General features: G+C 43.8%; 1 protein-coding gene across 1 annotated transcript in view; it reads right to left on the reverse strand.

Annotated features, from left to right (window-relative positions):
• The window catches only part of MAPK8IP3 (mitogen-activated protein kinase 8 interacting protein 3), an 81,938-nt gene that overhangs the window by 26,823 nt on the left and 38,082 nt on the right, over positions 1–17,033 (reverse strand). The window contains exons 6-17 of the mRNA XM_066576502.1: positions 16,670–16,904; positions 15,288–15,390; positions 15,084–15,202; positions 14,620–14,631; positions 10,915–10,932; positions 8,981–9,038; positions 8,592–8,744; positions 8,457–8,511; positions 7,550–7,698; positions 7,192–7,248; positions 6,458–6,628; positions 1,188–1,314 (exon numbers count right to left, since the gene is read on the reverse strand). Of these exons, the coding sequence (XP_066432599.1) occupies positions 1,188–1,314; positions 6,458–6,628; positions 7,192–7,248; positions 7,550–7,698; positions 8,457–8,511; positions 8,592–8,744; positions 8,981–9,038; positions 10,915–10,932; positions 14,620–14,631; positions 15,084–15,202; positions 15,288–15,390; positions 16,670–16,904 (1,257 nt within the window). The remainder of the gene's footprint in view (positions 1–1,187; positions 1,315–6,457; positions 6,629–7,191; positions 7,249–7,549; positions 7,699–8,456; positions 8,512–8,591; positions 8,745–8,980; positions 9,039–10,914; positions 10,933–14,619; positions 14,632–15,083; positions 15,203–15,287; positions 15,391–16,669; positions 16,905–17,033) is intronic.

Here is a 17,033-nt window from a genome sequence, read left to right on the forward strand (position 1 = left end):
CATCAGCACTTCAGACCTGGAAATCCCTTTAACCCCTTGAGTGGCACGCCCGGAAAATTTCCGGGGACGAGCTCCACTGCTCATAGCAACATAGCCCGGAAGATTTCCGGGCTATGTATCACTATGGGAGCTGCAGAGCACAATGCCACAAGCTGTAACAGTGTGCTCTGCCTGCACAGACCCACACAGAGCAGTGCAAGGGATTTGAAAAACTAGCAGAAGATATTGCCGACATGTCGGCAATGTCCTGCTTTGTTTACAGGTTGCCATAGAGACCATCGGCTTGTCAGAAGCAAGCCGATGGTCTCTGTGGCAGGGAGAGCTGGTTGTTAGCTGTCAGAGGACAGCTAGGTACCAGCTCTTACAGCAGAGATCAGAGAAAACCTCCGATCTCTGCTGTGTTAACCCTTTACATGCTGCAGTCTATGTGACTGCAGCATGTAAAGGGTTGTCACTGCAGCATGTAAAGGGCTGTCACCATCAGACCCCCGGAATGTGATCAGGGGTCCTGATGGGTCCCTGTGGAAGTCCCCTAAAGGGACAAAAAAAAAAAAATTTAAAATTAAAAAAAAAAAAAAAAAGTTAAAAAATCACTTGTCTCCCTTTACTTTGTAAAAAATCAAAAATACAATCACACATGTGGTATCCATGTGTCGTAATGACCCAGAGAAGGAAGTTAATACATTATTAAACCCCTTAATGACATGGCCCCTTTTTTTCTTTTTTCCCCCATTTCTTTTTTTCCTCCCCCCTGTTTAAAAAATCACAACTTGTCCCGCAAAAAAGAAGCCCTCATATGGCCATGTCAATGGAAAAATGAAAAAGTTATGGCTCTTGAGACGCAACTGCAAAACTAGTTGAAATTCAATGATTAGGCCATTTTAAAAAACCTGCCCTGGTGGGCACGACAGGGTGGTAGGAAACCCGCCACTCAAGGGGTTAATGATTAGCTCAGCTTTGGTTGAGATCTGATGGATTAAGACTGTTCCCTGTCTAGAGCTAACTTCTTTAAAGATGTTGTTGAGCGAAAAAAAACAAATCTAGTACTACTCAGAACTACTTCCTATGAACGTTAGATGGTGTGTGCATAGTTCAGTTCATGAAATCCACAAATGTGTATAGGCAATGAATGAGCCTACTGGCATCTAACACAACACAAGGTTAATACCCCATCCAAAGTCACCAACCTGCTTGTACTTAGCAGGTAAGCTCCACCCACAAGCTTGCAGGCGACCGTCATCATTACGCACGTGTTCCCGCACTTGGCGGTATTGCTCACGTTTCTGCTCACGACGAGCTGTGGATGTGCAATCACTGAGGAGAGAAGCCACAGTGTTACTTCTTAATCTGGAAGGAGAGAGAAAGGAAGAGAGGGTGCCGAGCGTCAGGGGAGAGCAGAAAGCAAAGCAGCAAGGGTTAACGGCAATGTATTAGTAAGATTACTGTATGCCCGAGAAAAGCGATCTGGAAAAGTTTATCCTAACACAAAAAAATCTACTATGTAAAGCCCCATTTACACGCAACAATTATCGCTCAAAATTCGTTCAAGCGAGGGCATATGAGCGATAATCATTGCATGTAAAGCTGCCATCGTTTAGTCTTCGGCTGAGCAATGATTTTAAGGTGAGCTTAAAATCCATCGTTCAGCGGGAGAGTAGATAGCAGGGACCGCATGCTGTGTTCTCCACTGGAGCGGCTGATTACATTGTATTCAGCGGACAGCCCGTGACAGCCCTTGCGAGAACAAAGGAGTTGATTGCAAAGCTCAGACCACCTGCTGAGTTCTGCAAGCAGCTCCTGAAGGCTCATTTACATGCACATGAAGCTGATAAGGTGCTAATGGACATTAGTGCCCATTAGTACTTTATGCAAAACGTTTGAAAGATTGCCTTTGCATGTAAATGAGCCTTAAGGCTGCAAGCTGTTCAGTGCAAATGTGCAGAATAGATATCAGTCATTGAGAACTGTGGACAGTGCAATCACTTTTCCAGACAACTCAACTCAGAAGAAACAGAATGAATGGGCAATAGGCAAGCCTTGGGAAGCAAATGCAAAGACCAGAGAGTCGTCCAATCAGAATGCCTGATTTGAGAATTAAAGCTTAAAGGAAGACTAAACATAGAGTCCTGTGTAAGATTACTAGCTGCAGCAGGAGCCTCCCTCATCTGTAGTAGGACACAAAGATCATTAAGCCCCATCTCTCGGTCATTCACCAGCCAAATATGGAAGAGATCAGCGTGAGATTAGCCCCTGAGTTCTCTGCAAGATTTCTACAAGACTGTTTCAGGATCATGCAGAAAATCCTGCAAACTGACAAGTAGATCCAACATTGAAATGCCTATGTAATATTAATATAAATTTGAATTCAGAGAGAAGATCTCGTGAGCCATGTCTGTGCTTAGATAGCTGAGCCCATACATATAGATAACTCTAGTGCTGGCCATACACATACAGTTGCAATCAAAATTATTCAACCTCCATTGCAAAATTTACAAACTTTCAGATATTTAAAAAAAAATCTCAAAACAATCAAACAAGAACAATTAAGGCTGGGTTCCCATGGGACGGAAATCTTGCGGAATGTCTGCAGAGGGACCGCACAAAAATTCCGCGAGACTTCCGCAGCGGAAAGGCGGTTTAAAACGGCTTTTCAGCCTGTATTCTGCTGCAGAAATCTCTCCCCACAGAGAGAAGAGAGTCCGCAGTGGTGATATAATTGACATGTCACGGATTTGAATTCTGCACTGCATGTCAGTTTCCGCAGTGTGTGAAAGAGATTTTTGCAAATCAGGTTTAAAAATGCATGCAAAATTTCAATATAATAAGTAGTTTCTCCAAATTTAACACAAAATGCAACTTTTAATGACTATTCCAGTCTCAGAATCTCAGACTCCTTGAATAGAATTCCTCATAACATACATTTGCAATTCAGGTGTTGTCTCAAGCACGCCTGATGTAACTAATCGAGGGCTTCATAAGTTGCATCAGGTGTGTTTGAGATAAAACACAATAACTACCTGGACTGGCTAGGACTTTGATTGCATGTTGGAAATATGGCTAAGTCAAGAGAGTTGTCCAAAAAGTGAAGAGATGACTGCCTTTCACAAACAAGGAAAATGATACAAAAAGATAGCAAAGGCGCTGAATGTTCCTGGAGATACAGCTGGAAGCATAGTTTGTAAGTTCAAAGTTAAAGGAACACTGATTACACTACCTGAATGTGGCAGATAGAAGAATCTATCACCGGCTACCACCAGATTCCTGAAGGAGCAGGTGGTCAAAAATTCCGAATGACTGCAAAAGACCTGCTGCAAGATTTGGTGGCAGCAGGAACTGAAATTTCCTTTGCATACTAAACGTTGAAGGCCTTCATTCCCAAACTCCAAGACATGCACCTCTACTGAACCAAAAGCACAAGAAAAAATAAGCTGTAGAAGTTCAGGGATTTTATTATGTGGAGCAATGGATATAAACTAGAACTTTTCAGGCCTATGGATCAGCAGTATGTCCGGAGGAGGAAGAATGCAGCATACACTGGAAAGAACACCCTGCCTGCAGTGAAGCATGGCCATGGTTCGGTGATTCTCTGGGGCTGCTTTACTTCTCCGGCACTGGAAACCTGCAGCGTGTAGAGGACACGAGGGATTCAGTCAAGTATCAGGAAATCCTAGAAGAAAACATCATGTCTTCTATGAGGAAGCTAAAGCTTGGGCGTCATTGATCTTCCATCAGGACAATGATCCCAAGCATATCTCAAGCCTTGGTTTTAGAAGTTCTGGAAGATCCTGGAGTAGCTGTTACACATGCCTCATTTGAACACCATAGAGATTCTTTGGAGGGGTATGAAGAAGGTGGTTGCAGCATGCAAACCCAAGAATATTACATAAAAGGAGGCGGTTGTCCATGACGAACGGGCTACGATTCTTCAGGTACGCTGTCAGGAGCTGCTGTCTGGCTATGCATCATGATTGCAGCAGATCATAACAGCAAAAATTGCTCTACTAAGCACTAAAGTCGCTTGTCATGAAGAGGTTGAATAATATTGATTGCAACTGCAGCTGTCCCTGAACTCTTGGATGGCCAAAAGCCATCTTCTCTGACTCACCAGAAACAGACTTTCTTGGAAACCTTAACAGAACCCCCGAACTCAAGATGTGAATGGAGCCTTAGTTAGTTGTTAGTAAAAATCAGGTCATTAAAGAGGTTGTCCAGGTATCCCACAATATGACCACCATCCATGCGGCACGTAGAAACCCGTCCTAGGGTGGGGGAATGCATTTATTGACTGGAAGGGGCAGAGCCTAAAGCTATACTGTTCGGTCACATTAGACTAAATGGTAAGCTTGACAGGAAGGGACAATATGGCGTTAGCCTCCGTCACCTGACCACAGCCCTGCCCCTTCCCTTCCAGTCTACAGATGGCATGTTCACTTCTTAGGTTGGGTTTCCACAGTTGCATGGACGTCAGCTATTTTGTGGCACTCCTGGACAACTCCCTTTAACTAAGTGTGTGGCTGTATTAGTGAAAGGAAGTAAGATTTATAGTAAATTTGCATCGTAATGAATAAATCATCAGTAAAACATTATTTACTAACTACATGCTACCTAGGAAACATCTCAAGATAATCATCTGACATTGAAATTTGCAGAACTACCGTATAACAGCTACATTTGAAAACAGTAACACTTAAAGGGGTACTTCTAACGAAGACATTTAGACATCACTTCCACGGGCGGGCCGGATTCCGCATGCGGGAGCCCGCAGCAGAATCCAACCCTGCCCACGGATGAGGACACTGCAGGTCCTCTGCTCCCCCATCCGGGTCTTCTATTTTCTTCACTGCAGATGTGTGCGGAAGTGCCGGCCGGCGGCCTGCCGCACGTGTGCAGTGGAGTTTTTCTTTTAAACTCCTGCTTTCCCGCAGAATTCGCGGCCCGTCCGCAATTGAATTGTGGATGGGTTGCGGATCGTACGGCTTCTATTGACCGCACTGAAATGGAGCATGCTGCAATTTGCTTTCCGGTTTAAAAGGTGCGCAAAATAAATCTGCATGCTTTAATTCAGCTGCAGACGCCCATGTTTCTCTATGGGCAGCTTGAACTGTGAATCCCCAGTGTGGATTCTGCAATTCAAGTTCGCCCGTGGACATTGGGCCTTGAGGGCCACCACTCTATACACAGGTGCTGGTCCCAGGGGTGGCACTTGCATCTATCACTTTTTTATGGCATATCCTGTGGATATTAATACTCTTTTACATTTGTTGAAAGAGATTAGTAAAAAAGTTCTACTTTTTACTGGAAACAACACCACTCTTGTACAAGGTCTAAGTCTGGTATTGCAGCTCAGGCTCATTCACATACATATAACTCTAAGGGCGCCTGCACACGAGCGGAAATTCCGCGGCGGGATTTCCGCTGCTGGAAGCCTGCATAGGATTGTGTTAACAAACGCAATCCTATGCAGATGGCCGCGGTTTGGCCGCGCGGCAAACAAACTGCGGCATGCTCTATTTCTGTGCGGGGTTCGTCACTCACCCGCCACCGGCTCCGGTCTGTGCATGCACCGGCTGCCTGGCAAGCCGGCACATCAAACAGCCGGGGCCGCGGGTGAGTATGCGCTGGTCCCTGCAGGCGCTCGGGTTGGGTCCCGCAGCGAGAATTCTCGCCGCCGGATCCGACCCGCCCATCTGCAGGCGGCCTAAGGGTTCCCTTAGCCTCTTGGGCCAATAGAAGTTACTTGCCAAATCTATACTTAAGGTCTTGTCACGCAGCCCAGTAATCAGGCACAGACATTTATTTGCCTGATCACCAGGCCGTGTGAAGCTGCACCCGATCAAGCAAATGCTTGTTCGTGGACTGATCACATCCTTTTTGCATCCAGACAAAATCATTGATGTTGGCAGCACATCTTCCCATGTGAATAGGGGATGTACAGCCGACAATGATTATACTGTATTAGGGAAGGACGATTGCAATTGCCATTATTCATCCCTAATGTGTAAAGGACTTTTAAACCAATGCCAATCTCGTAGATCAGTGCTCATGAAACGGCAGCTGTCGGCTCATGTAAAAAAGCCAGTACCCTCATGAGACCATAAGCTACACAGTAAGGGCACAGCTATAGGGGGTGCAGAGGTAGCCTAAGATAGTCCAAAGACCCTGACCATATAAGAAGACACCAGTATTATAAATAGCAGATGAGTGTCCTGTTACAGATTCAGCTTTGGGGCCAAGGAGCTTCCAGTTATATCTCCATACATAACCAAAAAGTCACTTGGTTCTCTTGGACCCCAGAAATTGGATCCAAAATTAAATCCCAGCAGTCCAGTGTATGGCTTCATGACTGGCAGCTCTGGAACTCTGTCTTATGCCTGGCTTTTGATCACTTTTAGGTAACCATGCACCCATGCCAATACTGACCCATTTATATAAATAGAAATACTATAGTGTGACTTACTCATCAGGGAAGAATTCAATCGTGCGCCCCCCGGTGGATATCTGACACATGGTGTGACTGCGACGCTGGCTAAACCCAGCTGGAGTGGGTGACTTGTAATGGATGTTGACAGGCGGGTATGTTCTCTTCGCAGGTGGTGGGCTGGAGGACGAGCTGAACAACCTGCTGAAGCTGCAATATGAAGAAGACAGATGATGAGGTTACTAATAGTCATTTGTAGGATTGCAGGGGCTTAATTGATACTGGTTTTGTCATTCATTCATAGAAAGGGTTTATCCCGTAATGTTCGTCCCTGGAAGCCATACTGGGAGTCTGAGCCCATGAGACTGTTAATACTAGGCCCAAACTATGCCTCCTAGCCAATCGAGCTCTCTATGGCGCACAACCCTCCAAACAACTAATGCAATCTTACTGACCCCTAGCTCCTGGGTATCCAGAGGCTTGCCCACTCCCTCTTACTGCTATTAAGATGGCATACCCCCAAACTTGTTGCACATTGGCTTCTTATAAAACAGCCCTCTGTGTGGGAGAAGAAAATATAACTAAGACACCCATTGTAGGGATGATGTGAATGTATCGAAGAGGAAACCGTAAACAATGACGACTTTTAGCCATGGCCACATAGGAGCCATAGAAAATAAGAGCATATCGGGTCAGAAAACCACTTAAGTCTTTGTGCCTTTTAAAGGTCAAATATAATACTGTCCACATAGATGACAGATACTAATACTTACAACTGCCAGATTGTGGATTTCTTCTTCTCCTGGACGGATGGATGTTCCCGCGAGGCCCTGCAATGATATAAGCAGTATTATCTATCATGATGGAGATTTCTAGTCTTAGGTAGTTTCATAATCTAGTACAGCCACAATGTTAAATTCTGTTCCCACCTGCATCGGAGGCCTCCGGCCGCCCAAATCCGACACAACGTGCCAGACAAAATAGCGTAGCAGTGTGATGGAAACCTGACAGACTCATTATAGTAAATAGGGTCCACCGGGCACCTTTCATGCCCGTCTGCCGGATCCAAAACTTCCGCCATTTTTGTTGTTCGGCTCTTATGATATCAGGGTGAGTGAATAATGTAATCACCTGATCATCTCTGTCCACCTCACTGCCTCCTGTAGCTCCATCAGCCTTTCCTTGTACTGGTTTCTCTCCATAAGGACACGAGCCATCTCCACACGTGTAAACCTCCTGCGTTGCGCAATTGGGATGTTATCTTGTAAGGGAGAAGAGCTCTGCTGGGAAAAAATGAATTTCACGTACAAATATAAATATATTTGCTATCATTGATGTAAGGTCTGTGGTAGATCTCTGGGTAAATGTGTTCATAGGACCATCTCTTAGGCTATATCCACATAGTGTTTGGAACCATGTTCGGGGTTTGTGTCCATAGGCTCCATCTGAGTCCAGACAGAACCCTGAACAGTTCCATAGACTGCTATTAGTAAAACATTTCAGCAGGCTCCTATTGGATCTCTGCATTTTTGCTGGACAGAATGGCATCATCAACTTGCGATTTTGATCTCCATTTTACTAACGGTCTTGTTCAGGGTTCTGTCTGGATGCCATTTTCGGCCATCCAAAAGGAACCCTAAACACAGAACCCCTGAATGCTGTGTGAAAGAAGCCTTATGTGGAGAGAAATGCTAATAGTGCTAGAACACAGCTCATATAATAGTGCCATCCAGTGCAGAAATAATACCACCCTGCAATGTCATGTAGAACCATATTGTGAATTAATAACAGTGCATTTATTGACCAAGCCACATTTCTGTATGCTACACAATGTGGCAATGTCAGTAAGGCTGCTTCCACACTGGCGATAAAATCACACGATTTTCTCACAATGTGACAGTGCTGCAAATCACATGTATGTGGAGCCCATGCTTTCCAATGGCTTCCTTTGCGGCATGCTCTATAGAGAACGTGTGGAAGCGGCCTAATTCTGATTTAGCTGATTCTATTAAATAATATATACGCCAGGTGTCAGTACCTCATCCACCTCCTCCTTGGGCTCTTGCATAGCGACAATAGCTTCAGATCTCACCCTTAAAGTTAAAAAGATATTAATGAAAATTGTAGACTGAAGAATTACCAAAATCCTGTACATCATATTGTTCCTTGTTACCTCTTAAGCTCCTCTTCCAGCTCTTTTATTCGGGTCTCCATTTTGATCTTGGCCTGTTTAGTGGCCTCCAGTTCTCCCTTGAGCACTTCTTGTTCTCCTGACAGCTGATCCACCTTTGCTATCAAGTCATTCTTAACCACATTTAATGCATTCCTGAAAAAAAAAAAACAAATAAGAAATGAAAGTTTACAGGATGAATGGAGGGAAATACCAGCTGAAGTGTAACAGACGTTAGTAGAAAGTATGCCACAGAGAAATTCTGATGTCATTAAGGCCAAAGGAGCCCCACTAAGTATTACCATAAGGAAATAAATACTACTTTTGATTCTTGCTCAGGTGTTCAATCACCTTTGGTAGGACAGCGTTGATAGAAAAAAATGATATCTTACTTGGTTTCCAGAAGTTGGGAGTTTTCTAATAGAAGATTGCCTACTTCCTTTCCCATCCCTGTAAGAACAGCAGAAAATTAGGCCTTCAGCAGTACTTATTAGGATAAGACACAATGATGTATAACCACCCAAACCCCTTCTCCAGAATGGCCATCCTCTACTGTGTATCCATCCTATATGGCACATTTTACTTAGATAAAACACAACAAGAACACAGACAGGAACCAAACTTAAAACAGGATTTTCCATAATCGGCTTCCAGTGCACAATAAATTGAGATTTTAAGAGTGATTTTACAGATTGCTACCTGGAGAGGGCAGTACTGAGCATGTTGTTTCCTCTTGGTAGGCAAATGTTTAGAGTATAGAGACCTGCAGGAAGGTGACTGCTCAGGATTGCATATACTGTAATGGGCTACAGGGCATAACTATGGGGGTGCAGAGGTAACAGTTGCACCCAAGGCCTGGAGTTAGAGACAACCAAAAAGTTTTCTCAGTATACTAAATGGTACATAGTAGTTGTGGGCCCTGTTACTGATTTTGCATTAGGGCCCAAGTACTTAAGTTCTACCTCTTTTAGGCGTTCAAACTCTCCACAGAACATCTTCTTGATAAACAGAACCTGAAGTGCAAGTCTGCAAAAACATATGAGTCTTGTGCAGGTGAGCATCCAGAGGTAATAGGAGAGCCGCAGGATAGATCCAAAGATGGCAGTTTTTGGTCAAAGCAATGGAAGAAAAAAATAGGAAAAAATTCCTGCGCTCAACAAGAAAGTATTTGGATAGGATTCAACTAAAACAACCAGAGTTGTATAAAGGGATATATATTAAATATATTACAAAAAAAAAATACATAAAAACATACAGGGTATTGAATACAACGCGTTTCGGTGATACTATGTCGCCTTTCTCAAGCATTAAGTGCATTTATATAGACCATGTTTATATAGGTATGGTGGTGCATTCATTTAGGGCACGTGACATTTAAACATGGTCTGTCTGTGCACTTTATGCTTGAGAAAGGCGACATAGTATTGCCGAAACGCGTTGCTTTCAATGCCCTGTATGTTTTTATGTATTCTTTGTAATATATTAAATATGGATCCTTTTATACAACTCTGGTTGTTTTGGTTGAATGTAGCGCACATGACGCTACAAAGTCGTGGGACCTTGTAGCGCTCTCTTGCCAGGATTTTTGGGGAGGGGAGGGTTGAAATATAAGCCCTATGCTGAAAGTAAGCCCTATCTGCATTAAAAAAAAACATCATCTATCAGGCACTGTCAGCTTCGGCGCATTGACGGTTGTGATTGGTTCATCGAGTGCTAAATCTGCTTGGCTGAGCCGCAGCGCATTAGATCCAATCACAGCCAGCGCTATCCAAATATTCTCTTGTTGAGCAGGATTTTCTTCTATTCTTTCTTCCATTGCTTTGACCATAAACGGTCATCTTTGGATCTATCCTGCGGCTCTCCTATTACCTCTGGATGCCCAGTTGCACAAGACTCATATGTTTTTGCAGACTGTCCACACCGGGTAAGTTAGCCGTATCCTTTATCTAATACCAATTGATCTACCGCCATTTGCGCAAGGCGCTATCCCACTGTACTTTTCTTTTATCTCCTTGATCGAAGACCTTATTATTCTAGGTCTAATGGCTGCTTGCCCCAGAGAGAGATAAGCACAACATATATCGCTCCAAGAACTGGGTTCTGGTTGGAAATTCACTGCTAAAATCTCTAATTTAATGGCACTATAGAAGACATAATGTATATCCCCCACCCCAGCTCTCAGTTATAAAGTTTTTGTGTCGTCTACAGAGATTCCCCACAAATAAAAAGACTAAACAAAAAAAAACAACTTTTACAGCAGCAAGAATAAAAAATAAAAGCCGAAAAACAAACGGGAGGCCTGGAGGAGCGCAGGCCTCAGCCTTACCAAAGAAATCATCCCTCACTAGGAGTGCAGCCACACGGGAAGAAGAAAGGGCGGAAGCAAAGGGTAGAAAAAACAGAGCAGCTGTTAGGAAGTGATTGGAGATCAGCCCGTATAGCAACTTTCGCCATGCAGCGCCAGGACCCCATAGTAGACAGCCCAATACCCATTATTGTATGCATGCACTATATGCCCACTCATGCACTGTTGGCAATGCCCAGAATATCTGCCAATGCTTAAAGCAATGATAGTCTCCTGCTATACTGAATGAGCGGATCAATATGTCGCAGATTTTCGGTAAAATCCAGGATGAAAAAAAACTGCTGCATCTGGGAAAATGCCAGAGAGCATAATAGAAGCCATAAGGATCCCATTATACTCGGCGGGTTCCATCCTTCGTCTTTCGGATCTGGCATGTGTCAGATCTGGCACTTCTGGTTTTACCGGTGTTCGAATAATGGAATGAAACAGTGGCAGTGTGAATGAGATCTCATAGCGTACACTCATACACAGCGGAAATGGGGCGGATTTTTCGCACTGAAATCTGCATTAAACTGCATCAAACATTGCTTCAAAATCCGCACCATTGGAATTTGATGCGGATCCACAACAGATTTCATCCTTTCAATTGAAGGGTTGAAGTCTGCTGCAGATCTGAGTCAAAATGTGCATCAACATCCGCACCAATGGTGCGGCTTGGACGCAATTGTGAGGCTGGGTTCACACAGGGCTGATCTGCCGCGGATTGCCGGTGCATATCCGCACTGCGGCAAAACCGCTGTGTTTGCAGTGCAATGCAGCACAAATGAGATTTGCCAAAAAGCTGTTCTCACAGGATGGATTTTTTCCGCACAGCCGCAGTGCGGAAATGCAACTGCGGCGCAGTTTTAAAAGATGCAGCATGCTCATTCTACGGTCTTTTCCGCAGCGCTTTTTTGTCCATAGACCTCTATGGACGCAGCCAAAACCGCACCAAATACGCGACAAAAAGTAAAAAAGCGCTGCAGAAAAAAACACTTGCGGATTTTTGCGCACGAAAATCCGCAGCAAAATCCGCAAGCTCAAATTAACCTTTGAAGCGGTTTTGCCGCAGAAGCAGTTCTTCTGCGTCAAAACCGCAATGGAAAAACTACGGCAAAACCGCGACAAATCAGCTCTGTGTGAACCCAGCCTGAAAAATCAATACGATGTTCTGATAGGTGTGAAGTATCTTAAGGGTGCATTCACACATTGTTGATTTGCCGCAGATTTTGGTGCGGATCCGCAACAGATTTCATCCTTTCAATTGAGTTTAATAAGGCTGGGTTCACACAGGGCTGATTTGTCGCGGTTTTTCCATTGCGGTTTTGACGCAGAAGAACTGTTTCTGCGGGAAAACCGCTTCAAAGGTTAATTTGGGCTTGCGGATTTTGCTGCGGAAAAATCCGCAAGCGTTTTTTTCCGCAGCGCTTTTTTACTTTTTGCCGCATATTTGCCGCGTATTTGGTGCAGATTTGGCTGCGTCCATAGAGGTCTATGGACAAAAAAGCGCTGCGGAAAAGACCGTAGAATGAACATGCTGCCTCTTTTAAAACCGCTCCGCAGTTGCATTTCCGCACTGCGGCTGTGCGAAAAAAATCCGCCCTGTGAGAACAGCTTTTTGGCAAATCTCATTTGTGCTGCATTGCACTGCAAACGCAGCGGTTTTGCCGCAGTGCGGATATGCAACGGTAATCCGCGGCAAATCAGCCCTGTGTGAACCCAGCCTTGGGTGAGAATTAGGGGTGAGAACTGCTGCAGATCCGCACCAAAATAAGCGACAAAATCCCCAGCAAATCAGCGATGTGTGAACACACCTGTACAGAATTATTTTCTGTATCTGACTTATTAACTTTTCTGTTACTTTATATTTTAATGTCAATAGATTGTTTTAGTCCCTTATCATTTGCAATACCCCTGCCTACTACAATGAATGGAAACATTTGTGTGTACATACAGAAGTTGAAACACCATCCTAAACACAAGACAGAGCTCTGATACACAGTGTATGAACAGCGCTCATCATAGCCTCTGAATGTAAAGTATAATGTTTCCATTAACTGACAGCAAACAGAGTTATTGAACAAATCCTTAAACTGGCAAGTTCCCTAGTGATATAGCAATATGGAAGTCAAGGTCAAAATGGGCCACCAAAGGATCGTCCTGGGAGCCCTAATTAAGTAATGAGGCCCATCCCCAACTGTGCCCATGAGGGCCCGCAGAAGATGATCCCATAGGGCAGCAGATCGTTTACTGCTGGGGTCTAATACTTTTTTGGGATATTCCACAAAATAACCTACTGGTCCCCATTAAATGGGTTGTTCGAAGAGCACAATCTCCGTTCATATTTCCAACTAGGACATATGAACATCATAGAGCAAGATCCCCCACTCGGAACCCCTTCTATGACCCAAAACAGAAAGCCTCTGTCTTGGCGGACATTGTGCCATCCCGCTATTACAGGACAGCCATTCATGCAGGGAAAATGTGGCCTTGGCCATGATCCTAAAACCCAGGGTAATCAGCTGTATGCCCTGGGCCCTGCATTTTGGGAGGCACTGTGCAAGTCGACAGAACTCTTTTAATGATATGTCTGTGTTTGCAATGGTGACATCACATAAGTTATGGCCGACTAAATCATATCCTCTAGTTACCCTAAAGGCTTTGTACTGTACACCCTTGCTTTCTTTTTTTCATCAATGTGTTTTTGGAAACGAAGACTTTTTTGTATTTGCTTTTCATTAAAAATTTCAGATTGCTTGATTTCTATGCTTGTATTGTTTTCCAAGGCACTGCAGAACAGAAGACTGAAGTCTTAGCAAATTATGTCCGTCAGAGTTAACTGACAGCTATTCCCCTTGCTTGCTCCCTTGTTGTGAATGTGCATTTACTGCCTTTCCACTGAGCTATTACAGAGGGCTGTATGACAGTGTAAGGGGATGGTGGAGGAGATCATGAGGATGGAGAGCAGAGAAAGCTACTACTACAGAGGGCTATAATTTATTCATGCTGAGTTTTCTAATCTTATCAGCAGTGAAAGGAAAAAGGACCAGCGGCTACTCAGAGAGAGGATGACAGACAGCTGTGTAGTACTGAATGGGCGTGGTTATGTTACACAACATCTGAAAGAGGGGAGGGGGAGCTGAGTTTGTGCACCTTCATGAAAGAGACCAGCTGATCAGTGCTAGGAATGCCCCCAAGTCAGAAACTTAAATGTAGTACAGTCTGTTAACCAAGTATGAGGCTTTATAAATGCATGAGAAGGAAAGCTCAATGCAAACGACAGATATGTGCATCATATTTTTCCGCAGAGACTTGGTAAGATATGTTTGTACTGATTTTTCATGCACAAAGATTTCCATAGTCTTTAATTCCTGCACTCCTAGGACAATTTAGCCATTATGTTGACCCCAATGGTTGTCAATCAGATGACCAGGGGTAAATATTATTAATTTAGGAGGAAATGTCCTTTAAGTAATCTTAATATAACGTCCACACATGAATGAAGGTACTGTGCTAGTCTTTACGTATAGTCCTATAAGAGCAAGTGAACTGCGTGCTGATTAGTCAAAGCCATCATTGATTTACCAGCCAGAAAGAGGAAAAGGCATTCATTCAGGGTATGGAAGGGAAATTTGGAAAGAACTGAGGAATTAACAGACAGGGGGCATAATGATAAAGCGTACACACCTGAGAATTCTCCTACGAAGAGCGTCCAGCGATGTACAGTGACATGTATGGGGGTGAGGGAAGAGAAGCGGAACAGAGGAAAAGACAATGGGTCAGTCAATGGCTAGAACCAACATAATAAGAGCACTATCCTAAAAACAGTAGGAAATGCAAGGGAGCATTACTTTCACAACACAACATGGGGTGGTACCAAGTGCAAGCACTGACTCCAACATCTGAACTAGCAAAATGGAGTCTTAACACTAATAATAATATAAGATGTTGTTTCACAGTGGACATTATCCATGATACATTTGACTCACTAAGGATGCAATATTGCGAGCACCAAGAGCCACCAACATCCTATTATATGGCGAGTCAATACAAGTCCACTGCATTTCGATTGACTAGCAATGATCATTATTAGGCATCGTTAAACTGCATTAAAATCCATGCTGGAAATCCCGTATGAAAAAAGAACTTACCAAGTAGATCGGCTCCTTCATCAACATCCCCGATGACTTCTGATCCAGCCGTAGACAACTCATGGTACAAAGAATCGGTGTTGATTCCAAAGGCTTTGTTCACAATACCTTGAGTAGGGCTGAAAGAAACATATAATGAATGTCTTATGCTGAGGAAAGAAGGGTTAAAAAGTAGGTTACAATATAGAATACTAGAGTTCATACCTGCTTCCTGAGCGTTCTAGTCGGGGGTCCTGGCACATGTCTAACTCTGGGGTTGAGTCAATGATGTCCTGGACATCCGACCATTCATCACTGCTTCCCATGCCTGTGTGAAAACATCATCATCAGCATTGTAATCATCCTTGCTCACATATGGAGTAGTCTGGATTTGGTCAAACAAGGGTATGCATATACTTTAGGGGCAGCACATATAGCTGATTTTTGTAGAAGAAAGCCCTGGCTATGGTGAATACCGGCTCATGTCGGGCCCATCCATGCTCCATCTCTTTTCATTAACCACAAAGTTAGTAAAGCGAAGAAGAGGCATGTAGACATGAACCACAACTAGGATTGTAGCACAAAAGTAGCACCAACTAAACAACCCCTCCAAAACCCCAATCATTCATCAATTGGTTGGCCAAGAGGGATCATATGACTGGCTTCATACTGCAGTGCTGGTCAAAGCTGCTAAGTTCATTCCTCTAAACCAATAGTCAAAAGAAGTTATGGAACCCCGCTCACACTTGCAATCAGTGCCAGCCTTAGATTGGATGGCACCCTATGCAGCATTTTTCTTTTTGGTGTCACAACAACCAATAAGAACCAATAAGAAAAAAAATGATAGACTGTATACTGCACTGATAAGTCTGCTTGTATTCCAATTGTGCAGAAATCAGCAAGATAGAAGCATACCCACATCAGAACATATCAGTGAATAAATAACATACAGAACCAAGCTCATAACATAAATACAGCACCAGAACTAACCTCAGTACATAGATGCAGCACCATAAACAAGCTCATAATATAAGTACAGCACTAGAACCAAGCTTGTAACATAAATACAGCACCAGAACCAAGCTCAGTACATAAATACAGCACCAGAACCAAGGTCAGTACATAGATACAGCACAAACCAACTTCAGTACATAGATACAATACTAAAATCTAGCTCATAACGTAAATAGAGCCCCAGAACCAAGCTCATAACATAAATATAGTAGCAAATCTAAAAGATTGTGTTGCAGGGCACCAATAGGTGCCTCAGAACATCAGAAAGGAGGAGATAGAACCAGGAAGCTGATTCATGTAGCTCCCAAGATGCTGCTGCACAGAGAAAGAAGACACTCAGCTATGACCCATGCAGACACACAGGGTTATAGCTATGTGTGCCCCTATGTGCCTGCATGGGTCCCATGTAACTAAGGCTGGCCATTCTTCCACTTTCCATAACCATCACGAAGTGCACCTTATCTTTGAGTAGAGATGGGCCCCTTAAATGGTTGGGGCCCACAGTGGCTGCTATGCATGCTACCCTGGTAGTTACACCCATGATGGACATAAATTGACTAGAACTATTTTCCACTACTACAGGACGGTCTTACCTATGCTAACGTTTCTCATTTCCTGGTTTACTTGCACTTCCATATTGTGGCTGTTCCGCTTCTCACGTGACCTCTTGCTTTTGCTACTCATGCCATAGTCCTGGAGAGGCTGCAGACTCTCATGTAGAGGGGTTACCGCTGCTGATGGGACGGATGACGTGGGGGTATTAGATTTTGTGCCAGTGGTGCTTGGGGTGGCGGCCACTGATGACTGGCCAGATTCAGACATTTCATCCTGGCAGAAGATTATATAGATATTAATTGAGACTTCTCAGTAATTCATTGTATATATAGTAATATCTAGACAATTGGTGATAGCGAGGACTCTACTCTTAAAGGGAATGTCTCATGTATTTAATTTCCA

This window comes from Eleutherodactylus coqui, chromosome 8, assembly GCF_035609145.1.
Source record: "Eleutherodactylus coqui strain aEleCoq1 chromosome 8, aEleCoq1.hap1, whole genome shotgun sequence".
In the NCBI taxonomy this organism is placed as follows: Eukaryota; Metazoa; Chordata; class Amphibia; order Anura; family Eleutherodactylidae; genus Eleutherodactylus; species Eleutherodactylus coqui.